Genomic DNA, 17731 nt, shown 5'->3' with positions numbered 1-17731 from the left:
GTGTTTAGCCACATCCTCAAAATTTCAGTCAGGCTTGTAAGGCACAACCTGCCTTTCACAAAGCCATGCTGACTATTCCTAATCATATTAGGCCTCTCCAAATGTTCATAAATCTTGCCTCTCAGGATCTTCTCCATGAACTTACCAACACTGAAGTAAAACTCACTGGTCTATAATTTCCAGGGCTATCTCTACTCCCTTTTTTGAATAAGGAAACTACATCTGCAACCCCCCCCCCAATCCACCGGAACCTCTCCCCTCCCCATTGATGATGCAAAGATCATTGCCAGAGGCTCAGCAATCTCCTCCTTTGCCTCCCACAGTAGCCTGGGGTACACCTCGTCCAGTTCCGGAGACTTATCCAACTTGATGCTTTCCAAAAGCTCCAGCACTTCCTCTTTCTTAATATCTATATGCTGAAGCTTTTCAATCCGCTGTAAGTCATCCCTACAATCGCCAAGGTCCTTTTCCGTAGTGAATACTGAAGCAAAGTATTCATTAAGCATATCCGCTACCTCCTCCAGTTCCATACGCACTTTTCCACTGTCATACTTGATTGGTGCTATTCTCTCATGTCTTATCCTCTTGCTCTTCACATACTTGTAGAATGCCTTGGGTTTTCCTTAATCCTGCTCACCGAGGCCTTCTCAGGGTCCCTTCTGGCTCTCCTAATTTCATTCTTAAGCTCCTTTCTTCTAGCCTTATAATCTTCTAGATCTCTAGCATTACCTAGTTTTTTGAACCTTCCGTAAGCTTTTCTTTTCTTCTTGACTAGATTTTCAATTGCCTTTATACACCACGGTTCCTGTACCCTACCATCCTTTTCCTGTCTCATCGGAACATACCTATGCAGAATACCAGGCAAATATCCCCTGAACATTTGCCATATTTCTGCCATACATTTCCCTGAGAACATCTGCTCCCAATTTATACTTCCAAGTTCATGCCTGATAGTTTCATATTTCCCCTTACTCCAATTAAACGCTTTCCTCATATGTCTGTTCCTATCTCTCTCCAATGCTATGGTAAAGGAAATAGAATTGTGATCACTATCTCCAAAATGCTCTCCCACTGAGAGACCTGACACCTGACCAGGTTCTCTTCCCAGTACCAGATCAAGTACAGCCTCTCCTCTTGTAGGCTTATCTACATATTGTGTCAGGAAGCCTTCCTGAACACATATGACAAACTCCACCCCATCTAAACCCCTTGCTCTAGGGAGAGACCAATCAATATTTGGGAAATTTAAAATCTCCCATCACGACAACCCTGTTGTTATCACATATCGATGGGAGCAGGCAGTTTACATGGTTTTGGCATGGATTAGGTGGGGTGAAAGGTCTGTTTCTGGGCTGTACTTTTCTATGACTAATGAAAATCTGCTTTAATATTGCAAACAATATCTTGTCGAATTTTTTTTACAGGTTTACAGGCAAGTCAATTAACTGTGAGCAACAGAACAGTTTGGGTCCGTTGTTCTAATGGAGACATAGCACGTCGTTATGGAATAACGAACAAAAATCCTCCAGGCGATTATTGGAAAAAAATTCCCGGCAATGTGGCTTGCATAACCGGTAAGTTGGTAGTAAATTTGGTCAAATACTACTTTTCCCAATAAGTATTTGTATGATGAGAAAAGAGACGGTGGATGCTAGAATCTGGCACAAATATTTTTGGTGTACATCAAGTTTTGTTTGGATTGGCATCCCTGGTCAGTCCAGCAATTATTATCCGCCTCTAATTTGAGAAATTGGTCATGAAGTGGATTTCTTGAACGTGCAGTCCCCTTGGTGAAGATATGTCACAATGCTGTTAGACAAATAGATCCAGTGACTATGAAGGAAATATATTTTAGTTCCATGTCCAAATTGTGTGTGACTTCTATGGGAGTCTGTGGGTAGTGGTGTTCCCATGTGCTGCTGCCCTTATCCTTGATGATGGTTGAAGCAGTGGATTGGGGGTGGGGGGGAATGTAGGTGCTGTTTGAGTAGCCTAGGTTTGTAATTACATTTCATTTCATAGATGGTACAAAATGCAGTAACAGTGGTGAAGGAAATTAATGTTTATGGTGGTGGATTGGGTGTTGATCGAACAGGCTGCTTTGTCATAGGTGGATCGAGGTTCTTGGTGTTTTTGAGCCTCTATGACACTACATGTGACACTACAGTACAGAAACAGATACTTTGCCCATCTAGTCCATTCCAAACTTAGCCGGCCTAGTCCCATTAACCACACATGGATTTTCATAACCCTCCCATCCATGTACATCCAAACTTCTCAAATATTGCAATTGTTCATGTTCAATTATCATTCAATCCTACACGAATATAGACAATCAAAACAGGTTTTCTCTGGGGTGTTAAACCCAGATCCACCACTTCTGCTAGTAGTTCATTTGACACTTGCAGCACCCTCTGAGTAATGAAGTTTCCCCTCAGGTTCCCCTCAAATACTTTGCCTTTCACTCTTAATCTATGAACTCTAGTTTTAGTCTCACCTAACCTTAGTGGAAAAATCCGGTTTTCAGTTACCCTATCTATATTCATAATTTTGTATATCTCTGTCAAATATCCACTCATTCTCCTATGCTCCAGAAAAACTATCCTAACCTATTCAACCTTCCCTCAGGTCCTCAAGTCCAAGTCAACATCCTTGTAAATTTTTTCCATACTCTCTTTCAATCTTGTTTATACTTTTCCTGTAGGGAGGTGACCAGAGCTGCACATAATATACCAAAGTTAGTCTCACCAACAGTGAAACTTACACAACTTCAACATTATATCCCAATTACTGTACTCAGTACTCTGATTTATGAAAGCCAATGTGCAATGAGTCAGGTAAAATTAATGATCTTCTAGTTAGAGATCTTGTTGGAAAGGGTGATCACAGTATGATTGAATTTCCCATACAAATGGAAGGTGCCATAGTTCGCTCTAATCTGGTGTACTATATAAAACTTTTTACTATTTGTTGTGTTGCTTCTTGAAGTTTCTCCAATCTTCCAGTTTCCTTCTACTCTTGGTGACTTTGTAGGCATGATCTCTTAGTTTGATGCTTTCTTTTATTTCCTTAGTTCTCCAAGACTGGCTCTACCTACACTTACTTACTTGCCTGGCTTTTAATTGTAACGTACTTCTGTTGCATACAGTGAAAAATCACTTTGAAACTCCTTCCTCTACACTAGTCAGCTCCTCCCTTATCACTTGCAGTCTCCCTCAATCAGTAAATTCTGTTGACATTTTGAAATGCAACACACAACAGTGCCTTTAAAAAGTATTCACCGTCCTTGGAAGTTTTCATGTTTTATTGTTCTACAACATTGAATCGCAGTGGATTTAATTTGGCTTTTTTGTCACTGATCAACAGAAAAAGACTCTTTGTTTGTCAAAATAAAAACAGATCTCTACAAAGTGATCTAAATTAATTAAAATATAAAACACAAAATAATTGGCATAAGTATTCAACACCCTTTAATATGACACACCTAATTATCACTGGTGCACCCAATTAGTTTTAAAAGTCACATAATTAGTTAACTGGAGATCTGTTTTTGGAGACCTATGTGCAGTCAAGATGTTTCAATTGACTGTAGTAAAGACACACCTTTATCTGGAAGGTCAAATTGGATGAGTCAGTATCCTGGTAAAAACTACACCATGAAGGCAAAAGAACACTCTAAGCAACTCCACAAAAAGGTTATTGAAAGGAACAAGTCAGCAGATAGATACAAGAAAATTTCCAAGTCACTGAATATCCCATGGAATATAGTTAAGTCAATCATCAAGAAATGGAAAGAATACAGCACAGCTGTAAATTCCCCTAGAGCAGGCCGCCCTCAAAAACTGAGTGACCATGAAAGATGGGGAAAGTGAGAGAGGCCACCAAGAGTCCACTGACAACTCTGGAAGAGTTACAAATGTCAGTGGCTGAGATGGGAGAGACAAAATGTTGCCAGCTTTATGGGAGAATGGCATGAAATATCGGCTAGAGTTTGCCAGAAGGCATGTGGGAGACTGAAGTCAGTTGGAAGAAGCTCCTATGGTCTGATGAAACCAAAATTGAGCTTTTTAGCTATCAGACTAAATGCTATGTTTGGCATAAGCCGAACACTGCACATCATCAAAACACACCATCCCTACCATGAAGCATGGTGATGGCTGCATCATGCTGTGGGAATGTGTCACTGCAGCAGGTCCTGGAAGGCTTCTGATGGTAGAGGGTAAAACGAATGCAGCAAAATACAGGGGAATCCTGGAGGAAAACTTGATGCAGTCTTGGAGAACTGCGACTTAGGAGAAAATTTCTTTTCCAGCAAGACAATGACCCTAAGCATAAAACCAAAGCTACATGGGAATCGCTTAAAAACAACAAAGTTATTGTCCTAGAGTGGCTAAATTAGAGTCCAGACCTCAATACAATTAAAAATATGTGGCTGGACTTGAAAAGGGCTGTTCACTCATGATTCCCATGCAATCAGAATGAGCTTGAGCAGTTTTGTAAAGAAAAATGGGGGAAATTGCCATGTCCAGTTGTGCAAAGCTGATACAGACCTATCCACACAGATTTAAGGCTCTAATTGCTGCCGAAGGTGCATCTACAAAATACTGATTTGAAGGGGGGTGATTATTTATGCATTCAGTTATTATGTGTTTTATATTTGTAATTAATATAGATCACTGTAGAGATCTGTAACAAGAGAAAATCTGCAGTCACTAGCAATCCAAGCAACAAAATGCTGGAGGAATGCAGCAGGCCAGGCGGCATCTATGGAAAAGAGTACAGTTGATATATATAGTTCGGGTCTCCTTGCTTGAGGGAAGTTGTACAGGTTTTGGAGGCAGTGCTGTGGAGGTTCACCAGCTTGATTCTGGAGATGGGGGGGAATTAGCTTCTAAGGAGAGATTGAGTTGCCTGGGACTTTACTCACTGGAATACAGAAGAATGAGAAGGGGTCTTATAGGAACATTTAAAATTATGAAAAAAGATCGATAAAATAAAGGCAGGAAAGTTATTTCCATTGGTACATGAGATTAGAACTAGGGTACATAGCCTCAAGATTTGGAGAAATGGATTTAAAATGGAGGTGCGGAAAAACTGCTTTCCCAGAGAGTAGTGAATCTGTGGGATTCTCTTCCCAAGTGACATAGCAACTACCTCATTAAATATACTGCATAATAAGACACAGTACCATATTGGAAGGTGGTTGGGAAGCAGAAATAAGAGTACTTAGCTTTGTATTAGCTCCATAGTATTAAGCAGTATTTGGTAACTGGAAAAACATAATATGCTTAATGGTTATCGGGAGAAGGCAGGTAGGTGGAGCTGAGTCCATGGCCAGATCAGTCATGATCATATTGAATGACAGAGCAGGCCTGATGGGCCATTTGGTCTATTTGTGCTGCAATGTCTCATTCATGTTTTAGTGTTTGAGGAGAAATATCACTTACCCGGGCACTGAATTGCCCTTGTAGCCATAATATTCATATGGCTAGTCCAGATGAGTTTCTGATCATTGGTAACCCACACCCTCAAGATGTTCATGATGGGAGCACTGAGTGATGAATATACCAATGTACAGCAGTAGATACTGTGCATTTAACATATCAATAATATCTAGGTAATGTGTGTGTGTGTATATATATATATATATATATATATATTTAAAAGTTGTTGGTGCTTTATGTGTGTTGCTTGAAATTCCAGCATCTGCAGATTTCCTCGTGTTTGTGTATATATTGTTTGATTAAGCATTCTTTGTTTAAATAATTCATTATGGCTATATGTACGAAGTACGGGAATGGTATACATTATCACGCCACCATGTCATATGCACGCACCTTGCTTAAAGCAAAACCGAAGTTAGATACATTATTCCCGGCTCTGTGTTTTTGCTTTGTTAGTTTAATATTTTGAAGGTACAAAGCATACCGGTCGGAAAAATTTGATCATTCATTTTGTTAAAAAAAAAGTTGTTCATCATACAAGGACTCAAGCAGTTGAATAGCCTAGTAATTACTATACTATATATGTGTATGTGTGCACATTTAGTTTGTTAAGAAAAGTGAATGCTTGAGCCAATAAAATATCTATATGCTTGAACCAATAATATTTTTAAATATCTTGCATATTACAAGTGGTCAGCATTCATAGCAGTAAAACTCATTCTACTTTTTAAACTTTGAGTTCCGTGGTGAGATCTGAAGTATGTATCTCACAAGTTTGAATGTGTAATCAGCCCCCTTACTGAGGACAGCCTGGTATGAGATCATCTATTGCAAGATACTGTATATAGCCAGAGACAATTCCAAATGCATCTCATTGTGTAAATGTAAAGTTTTTTGTGAAATCCACTTTTCCTTGGTGTAAGTTAACAATGGCTTTCTGATATCAAATCTAGTACTTTACAAAAGATGGTGACAATCCAAGGTTTTGGTGGGGTGGGGGAGTTTAGCAGGTTAGAGGTTCTTCTTTTGAGAGAGAACTAGCTAAGTTTTTGGTTGAGCATAATGTATTTTCTGTCCCTCCATCTTGAATGTTAAACGTGAGCTCTTTCAACTGTTACAATTATCTCTACATAGCATTTCAAAATCTACACCTCAAGCAGGGTTTAATGTAATAATTTATATTAGATTTTTAAAAAGTCATACCACCCCTCGGTTCCATTTCATCATCTACAATTTAGTCCGATATTTATTCCTGCAGTCTGATTAATGAAGTGAATAAGAGTTGATTAAAGATGTTTAAAAACTTGTAAATTGATTTATATAACCATTTCAAGATTGCTTTATCCACAGTTGTCCTTGCCTGCTGTTTTGCTGTCTTCTCACTACTGTGATGTAATTACTTAGCAATTGTGATAAGTGTACTTTACACACATCACCTTTTATGGAAAAACTAAATTACCTTTGCTGGAAATTCCTAACAAAAGAAGATCATAGTATTTAAACTTGCTTTGTGTATTTAGTGTTTGTTTTCAAACTGCTAATATCATATATTGTTCTTTCTTCTTACATAGTAACTCCTCAAGATGAACTGTGGGGCATTGGTAATGGAGGATCCCTCCTTCAACGACTTACCAAGAATTTTAGCCATACAGGATCACTGGTTAACCTGAACCGGAACGCTGGTTTGGGCCAATTTGATGACTTTGATGATGAATGGGAGATTATCTGAGGATTGGGAGCATAGTTTATTGTAGCATTAAGCTCATTTAATTAAACAGTTTACATTTACTTTCTGTACACAATTTTAAACCTGTTAAGGTTAAATATTGTATTTGGTTAACGTGGTGTACACATTTGTCCATTATTGTCATTATAATTATATGGCTTTGGGGTTTCTGCCACCATTGGTATATACAAATTGCTATGTAATTCAATAAAGCAACTAAAGTACTTGGAGTCCTGTCTTCAGATTGGACAACCACTGCCAGAGTATGCTTCTGACAGAATATCATATTTGGACTGGCTTGGTTGCCAATCATTTACTAATCCATATAAATGCTTTAAGTTGTTGTTTGACATGCCGACATGAACTGAATGGTTTGTTCATTGTTTTTTTGTATCATATGGGTTGAATGCATATTTTATAGAGCAAATGATTCTTTTTTTTTTGTCGCTATAGTGACAGCATGTCTATTTTCCCTAAACTTGCAGTCACCCTGAAACTCAGATTAATTTCTGTGACTGGAAGCCAGCAATCCTCAATCTAAAAACACATTCTGTCGTGGATTTGGGTACGATCACTTTACACAATAATGTCGTAAGATAATTTGCAATTATTTTAAGTTCTAATGTATTGGTATCTGACAGTAAAAGCCCCAAAAGTTCTAATAATTGTAGATATCAAAATAATGCAATTTCCAAAATGTTCTCTGGTTTAAAGTCTTAGAAATAAGTAGTACACTTGTTTAAATGTTATTGAATATTCCAAAATTGCCTTATTAAATATTAATTATTGTAAATAGTAAATGTGCACAACTATAGTAATAATTTGAGATTTTCATGACCTTTGACTTTTTTTACTCCTTTTTAAGAAGTGACATAAACAAGTAATAGCCAAAAATGATTAGTGATACTTTTTGCCTACCCACTGCAGAAGTAACAATGTTTACACTTTCCAGATAAATATTAACCAGATGTGTATGTACAGTTCAGATGCAGTTTCTGTATATTCTAAAAGGTTAGTTCAGTTGTAATTTGCACTTTGAGCAGTTGTAGTGAGTATTTTGAGGAAACATTATAAAGAGATTTCTTGCATTTATTATATGGTATGTTATGTCCCATTGTATTGGGTATGACTAACTTTTTTCTGAAAATCTGTGAATGAGTTTTCTTCAGTAGAAATTACAGAATGAAATATCCAAAAATTAATTCATCCTAGAAATTAAATATTCACAAACAATAGCACATTTTTTAAAAGCTAAAAGTAGATGGAACATTAATTCAGTTGCCCAAACGTTATTAGTTCATTCAAAACATAGTCTTTATAGCGCAGCCCTTTTATTCAATTTTGTATACAAATCCCTTAAATTACAAGGGATTTGTGTAATCGGCAGTATAGTTGTGTAGCAATTCATGCCAGATTTCCAAATAAATATCTGGAAAAATTAAACTCGTGAAAGCCCGTTCTGTGCTCTAGCTGATACTCTTCAGGGAATGAGAAGCCAACTTGACTGATCACTCACTTTCCCTTGGAATCCAATAGGTTGGATATTTGTTGAAATCTGTTTAAAAGCTTTATCGTTGTTAAGCAGAGTTTCCATAAGTGAAACTGAAAATATTTTAAAATATAGAGAATTGGGTTTGCAAAATTATGTTTAAATTTTATCCACATCAGTTTTTATTGTTTTTATCAACTTTAATTAAGTACAGTCAAATGAATTTTTGTAATGTTGGTCCTCCCCATGACAACATAACTGACTGTGTATGAACTGTAAATAATTACACTGAGCTTTTTGGATATTCTCTAACTGAAAATAATATATGTGAATGTGACACTAAGAAGTATGCAAGTGTTTAATTCCCCATGACTTTCACACGGGCAAAAAACAATATAAATTCAATAGGAAAAGATGATTTTCGAAAAAAAAAAATCAACTCTAATGGGAGTATTATAATTGCAAAAGTTTGCAAAGTGGCAAAATTAGTTTGCACAGCTAAGTGTCTAGCCTGTCTATGTGAACTCGTTTGCCACTTCTTGGTAAATGATACTGGAAATTCTGATGTAATTAAAAATACACTTCTTTCCTCAACTTAATTTTCATTCTTTGAAAGGATTGCAGCAATTATGTTCAATTGATACGTTAGATGCTTTTTACAAATGTAAAATATTTTAAGCTGTTTATAAAATCTCTTTGCAGTAGTACATTGTGTAAAATTTACAGTGATTGTTAATCCTGGGACTGAATTTTCAGTGAGTAATATGCTGTCTTAAGCTGTTCAAAGGATTGTATGCATTAACATGATGTTGCAGCTTTACATGCTCATGGCCTTTATTGAAATTTCATCTAAAATGTTTTGCTGTCCAGAATACTTGTAGATATTAAAATGTAAATTGTAGATAAATTGAGAGTCTTTGCTATGGCTGAATTCACAAGAAAAAGCTCTGGGGTATTTAAACTATGCTATAATATAAACTGTACTACATGCATGGTATTGTATATTTAAATTATTATTTAAATTTATTATGTTTTACATTTGTGTTTCAGAAGTAGTCTTGTTCCCAAAATACTACCTATACTTGTTTGCATAAGCTAGCAAAAATTAAATAAAAGAATTAAAAGATCTTTTTACATCTGTTTTGTATAATTTATTAAAATTCTTCCTTTATTTTAAGCTAGAAATTCTGAAGCTGAAGTTAACTATTTTTTAAGAATTGAAAATGAATAATTGTACCCATTTGTCATTATGCCCACTGACTAAATAAAGTTAATGAAGTGAATCACCACCTTGAATTACTGTAATGCTAATGGTGAATATTATTTTACTGTTTCTTGGGGAGTTCTCGGATTTTAACAAAAGGACAGTAAATGAAAAAGATAGATTTCCCGAATTAAGATGGTGTGTGAATTGCAAAGGAATTTGGATGCAGTGACATTCCTATTTACCCGCTTCCTTCTGTTCTCTGCAACTTAAAGCATATGACATTGAAACAGAATTAGGCCATTTGGCCCACTCGCCTTCCTTTTTCCCCATATCCACTGACACCCTTACTAATCAAGCACCTATCAACCTCTGCTTTAAATATACCCGATGACTTCCTTTCCCAATATCCACTGACACTCTTACTAATCAAGCACCTATTAACCTCTGCTTTAAATATACCCAATGACTAGGCTGCCACACCAGTCTATGGCAATCAATTCCTCACATTCACCACCCTGTGGCTAAAGAAATTCCTCATCTCTGTTCTTAAGGGGCATCCTTCTACCCTGAGGCTGTGCCCTCTGATCCTAGACTCCCTCACTGTAGGAAACACTCTATCTAAGTCACTTGAGCCCTTGCCTTTTCACTTTCCCAGTTCTGATGAAGGGTCTTAAACCTAATTTATAATATGCCTAACCTCCCATCCCCACCAAGGCTGGTTGATCTGGTGAACACATCATTCTGTTTTTGTTCTCAATCTCCTGCCTCTTCTCTACTGGATGGTACCAATGTGGTAGTTTCATTGGAACAGATTAATCAGATATGAAATTGATTCTGGAGTACCTCACAGTTACCTGTGGCGTGTAGTCAGGTTCACAGTCTGTTTTAACCCCTGATATCTCAAGGAGAGAAATAAGGTGGCTGTAAGTTGGTCTTGTGAGAAGGCTAACAGCATTTTGGTTGAACATTTTTATTTGGTGCTCTGCTTTAATCATGTTCTTGCTACTTTTCAGCATATTTAGAATCTGATACAGTTTAACTCCACATTTTCAGCTATGTCTGAAACTACCAGTGTGATGTCTACATATTGAACTAATATGGCTGACAATAGTAGAGAGAGGAATATTTTGTGTCACGAACTGGCGGATCCAGGAGCCGATGGCCTATAGTCCCTAATGAAGGTACAATTTTGAGCTGCTAAACATTCTGAACTGATCCCAGTTAACACTCTGGCAGTTAAGCAAAATATTGGACTTTGTGCAGAGTCAGTGCAAACAATATTATCGAGGAAAGCTGCATTAGATTAATTAAGTTGCCTGAGGTCAAGTAGTTTTATTGCTCGTGTTATTCTCACAAACTGATTAGGCCAACCTCAACCTCTCAACTCTGTTGCTAGTAAGCTGCTGTTACTAATAAACTCCTGAAGCTGCCACCCAGAGTGTATTCTGCATCATAGCTGCCATAAGTACTGCTCATCACAATACTTGTGCAACAGCAGTAGGAAATTGTTAAGTTTTTAAACTTAGAGAAAGTGTGTAGAACATCTGGACCTGATGCTCAAATCAGGTTTCTTATTGACACATGTTTATAGACCACTGTGAAATCTGATGGTGGAGGAAAACAGACAGTATAACACATACAATTAAATGAGTTAACTTTATAATTCTTAATTTAACTACAGGGTTAGTGAAGAAAAAGCAAAAAAAAAGAAATGGACCAATTTTAATGAAACAGTCTAACGTGCACAAGTTGGAGCTCACGGTTTCTCCTTTGCTGATCTTCCTTCGATCTCCCCGGCCTTCATCAGGTCATGACTCCACTCCGGCATCTTCCCTCTTCATCTCCTGCCAAACCGAAGACCCAGATCACCGTGGTGTCAGGCACACGGCCACGAAAAACACCCTCCCGTCATGGGATGGCTCACATTCCAAAGCACCCGTTACCTCTAACCGTAACCCAAACACTGCTTCTACAGAAAGACCATTACATTAGCAGTGAAACCTTTCCCAGGGTGTAACATATTTGGGGGGGCTTAAGGTCCTATTGAGTTTAGAATGTTGCGCTCAGCAAACCCAATATCATCACGTTCCCTTATGGTAGTAATGAGAAGCGGTCATGTCCTGACAATGAGGACTCTTAATGAAGGATGCCACCTTCTTAAAGCACAGCCTTTTGAAAGTGTCCTTGTTGGTAGGGAGGGTTATGCTCGTGATTGAGCTCGTTAAATCTACAACCCTCTGCAGCCTCTTGTAATTCTGCACATTAGAGTCTCTACAGCAGGCAGTGATGCAACCAGTCAGAATTTTCACCACTGTACAACATGTCAAAATTTGCTAAAATCTTTGGAAGCATATTAAATCTCTTCAAATTCCTATTGGCGTATAGCTGCTGAATGCTTTCAGAGCCACTCTTCCACCTCTGCAGTCATTTCTGGTCAGCTATTGCCAATGTGAAACTGTCACTCTCACCTCCATCTTTGTTTGATATATATTCTGCTGCCGGAATAAAGTATCATGAGGGAGACATACCGAGCATTCCCTGAAAGGTTACATATGAACAAGTGAATTAAAACCTATTGACCACCCCCCCACCCCCCCTCCAGAATGGTATCTCTACCAGTCTTCACAAAATAACAGTATAAATAGAGTATACTCACTAATGTCTTTTTTGAAGCTAACCAGATCAATTTTATTAAAATGCTTTTTTGATAGATGCATTTTCTATCAAATAGCCGCAAGATTTAAAATTCAGGTGGCAACTTGCAAGGTAAATTTAAGGTTAAAACAGGTTGCTTTTATAGAGGATTCTTTAAATTGTTTGATTTCATTATATTAGTGGATTTCAGAACAGGTCAGTGATACATTGATTATTTTTATGAATGCAAGCAAATATAGCTTGGGGAATTAAGGCTTTCAAAACAAATGTTAATTTTGTTTGTTTCTAGGCTTTGATGGTGAATTGGATATTTATGGTTCTGAAATGGTGAATCAACTTGTTTTCTGCATTCCATGAGATGAGAAGCTGTTTAAGTTGGAGATCACATATGATAAAGGAATAATGATTTATATCTAATTAAGAAAGCTGTATAACTGAATTGTAAATTCAAAATTGACATTATTCCCACGCACTTTACATTCTTTCCTTTTCAGGGAGGGAACATCTTTTAGTTGAGGTTTGATACCAAGAGACCTCAGCCACTTGCTGCAGGGTATCCTTTAACCAGTCACCATTTCCTCCGCAGTATGCTAATAGGGAGGGGGGTCACGATTAAAACAGTGGATGGGGTGCTGATAAAACAAGTCACACACATGCTGGAGGAACTCAGCAGGTCAGGCAGCATCTATGGGAAAGAGTAAAACAGTCAACATTTCGGGTCGAGATGCTGAGTTCCTCCAGCACTTTTTGTGTGTTGCTTTGGCGTTCCAGCAACCGCAGATTTTCTGGTGTTTGTGATAAAGCAGGTTACAGTTCTGTATAAAGTTGCGGTATTCTAGTTGCATCATTTCCAAACTAGAGTGTTTCATCATGCGCCAGATCTGCAGCTGACACTATGGGCTGGTAAACAGTGGGTCTGGAATCATTGTCCGTAGTCCATGACTGATTAATACGATACCTCGGCCTCTTGCACGTCGTAGAAAACAGCCCCTTTCTGACTATCAAACACACATTTATTGCTGGAATTATTGCTTTATGGGCACATGTACTGAGATACAGTGAAAAGCTTGTCTTGCATACTGGTCACACAGATCAAATCATTACACAGTGCACTGAGGTAGAACAAGGTAAAACAGTCACAAAACAGTGGAAGGCGTAACAGCTGCAGAGAAAGTGCAGTGCAGATAAACCATGCAGTAAAAGGCCATAAGGAGGTAAATGTGAGGTCGAAACTAATTTATTGCACTCGGGAACCATTTAAAATCTTCCTGCAGTGGGGTAAAAACTGTCCTTACATTAATCCCAACTTTTATTCTCCATACATTCCCATCATTCCCTCCAAATTCTTTACATTCCTCTTCAAATTCTACCACTCAATTACATATTAGGCGCTATTTATAGTGGCCAATTTTGCCCATCACGGGTGATGTCCTCCCCACCGTCCAACACATCCACACGGAGCGCTGTCGCAGGAAAGCAGCATCCATCATCGAGGACCTCACATGCCCTCTTCCCACTGATGCCATCGGGAAGGAAGTACGGCAGCCCCAGGGCCCACACCACCAGGTTCAGGAACAGTTATTACCCCTCAACCATCAGGCTCTTGCTGCGCGTGGTGGTGGTAGAATTGGTTGAAACAGGGCCGCGATGTGAACGCTTCGACCTTGACTTATGCGTCACTGCCCAAAGCACTGATTTTAACACTGTGGAGAAAACGCTTTCTGAGGCCTTGGGGGGACTAACATCCTACTATGAAGAAAACCACGTCCACGCAAACCCATCAAAGACGCAAGTTTGTGCATTCCACCTCGGGAACCGTGAAGCCAAACGACAGCTTAAAGTAACCTGGTGTGGAGCAACGCTGACGCATTGCGAGCACCCTGTCTACTTAGGAGTCACCCTTGACAGATGCCTCACTTTCAAGAACCACATCAATAAGACAAAGGCAAAAGTGGGCGCACGAAACAACATCCTGAATAAGCTCACTAACACAAAATGGGGAGCAAGCTCAAAAACATTGCGAACCAGTGCATTTGCTCTTTGCTATTCCACTGCCGAATACACCTGCCCTGCAAGGGAAAGATGTACTCATGCGAAGAAGATGGAGGCCGTTCTGAATGCAAGCTGCCGATTTATCACGGGTTGTTTAAAACCAACAAACACCAACAGCCTATATATCCTGGCAGGTATCGCTCCCCCTGATATAAGAAGAACGGTAGCCGGCAGGAAAGACCGACTTCGTCAAACATCAGATGAGAGGCACCCTCTACATGGTCATACACCTACACCCAGCTGCCTACAGTCAAGGAAGAGCTTCATGAACAGTGTTGTTCCATTACAATCAACACCATCTGAAGTCCGCATCGCCTTGTGGAAAGACCGGCTCGCCAGTCTCAAACAACACCCAATGATGGAAATTCCACCGGATGAAAGCCTTCCCCCAGGAGCTAATCGCAACTGGGCAACCTGGAAGTGTCGTAACAGATTTAGGACTGGTGTCGGTCGTTCAAAGGTGTCACTAAGCAAATGGGGATATACAACCAGCCCGACAACTTGTGAATGTGGAACTGAGCCACAAACTATGGAACATCTCCTGCAATGCCCATCGCTAGAGGAACCCTGTACTGTTACAGATCTTGCCGAATTCAACAACAAGGCGCAAAAATGTGTCCAGTTCTGGCTGGGCCAAGTATAGACTGTCCTTGGACACGAGAAGAAGATCAGGCTCTTGAACCAGTGGGGATTCGGAAATTTCACTCGCCGCATCACGGAACTGTCCCCACAGCCTATGGACTCACTTTCAAGGACTCTTCATCTCATATCCCCGATATTTATTGCTTATTATTTATGGTTACTCTTATTATTGTTATTATATATTTGGTTGGTTATCCGTCCTTTTAGGTGCGGTCTATTACTGATCCCTCCATGATTCTTGGATATACCGAGTATGCCCGCAAGAAAACGAATCTCAGGGTTGTTGATGATATATATGCACTTTGATAATAAACTTACTTTGAGCTTTGAACTTTGAAATAATTTTAATAGTAAAGTAAGTTAGAATGAATGAAATGTGACCGATAAAGGGGAAACTGGAATTTAAGGCTGCTCACGTGATCCCCCTGCAGTGTTTGTGCTGACTCGTGGTCTCAATATCAATTTATAGACAGCGAGAGGGTGTTCCCTCTGCAGCTTCACCATTAGTCAGGATCAAGGCGGTGTGTCAAGGACGGCCAATGCCGGAGTCCCTGGTCGGGGACGGTCGCATAAAAGGGCTGACAGGAACCCAGCGCCTGGCTGCAGAGGCAGCGTCGAGTCCCGGGAGAGCCGGTTTCCCGGACCAGCAGCAACAGTTGCCAGAGAGCGAGACAAGTGCAGATTTGAGGAGAGCTTCGCGTCACCTTGAGAACGGCTGTAAGAGCGCGTCAGCATGCCTTGGGACCTGGGCAGCCCTCCCCACGGCCGGGACTACCGCTGCCAGAAGCGCTGCAAGAAATCGTCTTTCGCCTTCTATCAGGCGGTGCGGGACCTCCTGCCTGTCTGGATCCTGGAGGAAATGAGGACCATGGAGGCGTTTCACTGGGAGGAGGGCGGCCGTATGAGCGCCTACTCGCCGTCCGAAGCCCTGCTCTACGCTCTGGTGCACGACCACCAGCGCTACGGCCAGTACCTGCTAAACCAGCACCTGCGGGCAGCGCTGGCCGTGCCCAGCGACAGCTTTTGCTGCTGCCGCTCCTCGGCACCGCACCTCGCCATGGCCGTACGCTACAACCGCGTCGCCACCCTGGCACACCTCCTGAAGTGCCTGCGGGACTGTCCCAGCATCGACCGCTCCGACTACATCAACCGCAGAGGCTGTGTGCATGTGGAGAGCGGCAAAACGCCGCTGCATGTAGCTTGCGAGCTGGCAAGAGCCGAGTGTTTGATCTTGCTGCTGACGCACGGCTCCTCTCCCTACATCACGGACTGCGATGGTAACACACCGCTGGACACGTTACTCCTGCAGCTGTGTGACAGCCGGCTGGAGATGCAGAGCAAGCACGCCTGCCTACATCGTCTCCTGCTTTTCATGCCGGAACTGAAATTTAAAATGAAGTCGGCGCTGAGAAGCAACGCCGGCCTCTGGCAGGGTTTGCTTTCTCCGGACATCTTTCAGTGGCTCTCGGGCTGCGGTCCGCCGCCGCTCTTTGTGAAGGCCATGCAAACTTTAATCGCAGCCATCGCTCCAGAGAGATTCCCAGAGGGGCTGCACGAATTGCCTATATCCCACCTACTTAAACCTTTGGATTTCAAACTGACCATGGAGGACACTGCCCAATCAAGCTATAAGTGATGTCGCTTTTATGTTTCAGGAATTTAATAAAAGACTGGTTACAGAAGGACTTTATAGAGCGGCCTTCGCCGCGCTGGAAAATGGACGTTTGGCTGCTTTTATAAAGAACTTTAGTGAAGTGTACTATGGAATCAGAAACTTCGCGAAAGAGATCATTAAAGCCTGAGTGATTTGTTTGACTTCCTTGGGTTATATCTTTCACTCAAACTTTTGAAATAATAGCTGTTATGTAATGCTTTTGAGTGTGAACTGTACCTCCGCATTCGAGTTTCAATTCGCGCAGTAAATATTTTTGATTAAGTGTTTAATAGACTTGTTTCAAATTAGTATCGTGAACGTATTAACAACTGCAGTTCCTGGTGTCATTTAAGTTTTTTTTTCCCGAGGCTGTTCTTCCCTGTCAAAGATGACTTACTTCCACTCAGGTTTTGAGGGTTCCGAGGTGGTGGAACCACAGACTCTGCCGCATAGGGGCAGTGGATTCCTGGGGAGGTACCACCTTCCCTCCGCTGTTTCCACGCGATCTCTTTGTGCTCCCCATCCATGACCTCAAGACTGTCCCAAATACTCCTTCTCCCCATTGAATAGTCTTAAAGCAGAGATACCCAGGAGTCAGTAAGATGATCATTTTCTAGAGAAAGCTTTGCGCACTTCCTTGAATCTTTTCCTCCGTCTGTCTGGTAATTTCTGGCAATGGCGGATTTTAGAAAAGAATATCTTTCAGGAATCAGGTGTCAGACACGCAAATAATGTGGCCTCTGCCAATGTAACTGAATTTGACGAAAGCTTCCATAAATGCTGTCCGCTAATCCTTTAAGTGAACTCGGAGATGTTTGCTTTGACAAATGTTTTTGGGATCTTTCCCGGATCTCAGGGCTCA

At 40.3% G+C, this 17731-nt stretch overlaps 2 protein-coding genes across 6 annotated transcripts in view; both read left to right on the top strand.

Annotated features, from left to right (window-relative positions):
* Positions 1-9849, top strand: part of tecpr2 (tectonin beta-propeller repeat containing 2) — a 111371-nt gene extending 101522 nt beyond the window's left edge. For all 5 annotated transcript variants that reach the window (XM_072270273.1, XM_072270265.1, XM_072270255.1 and 2 more), the window contains 2 exons: positions 1425-1574; positions 7016-9849. In XM_072270273.1, the coding sequence (XP_072126374.1) occupies positions 1425-1574; positions 7016-7173 (308 nt within the window). In that variant the 3' untranslated portion in view covers positions 7174-9849. The remainder of the gene's footprint in view (positions 1-1424; positions 1575-7015) is intronic.
* A 4200-nt stretch (positions 9850-14049) lies between these two features.
* Positions 14050-17148, top strand: ankrd9 (ankyrin repeat domain 9). The gene has a single exon (XM_072282765.1). It carries the CDS (start codon positions 15949-15951, stop codon positions 16849-16851), a length of 903 nt encoding a protein of 300 aa, XP_072138866.1. The 5' UTR covers positions 14050-15948; the 3' UTR covers positions 16852-17148.
* The last annotated feature ends 583 nt before the right edge of the window (positions 17149-17731 follow it).

The sequence above is a fragment of the Mobula birostris genome, chromosome 1 (assembly GCF_030028105.1).
Source record: "Mobula birostris isolate sMobBir1 chromosome 1, sMobBir1.hap1, whole genome shotgun sequence".
Lineage (NCBI taxonomy): Eukaryota > Metazoa > Chordata > Chondrichthyes > Myliobatiformes > Myliobatidae > Mobula > Mobula birostris.
The sequence above is the reverse complement of the archived record's forward strand: the minus strand, read 5'-3'. Positions and strand labels throughout refer to the sequence as shown.

Coding starts and splice junctions, on each gene's coding strand:
- ankrd9 (XM_072282765.1), top strand. CDS start 15,949: ATGCCTTGGGACCTGGGCAGCCCTCCCCACGGCCGGGACTACCGCTGC.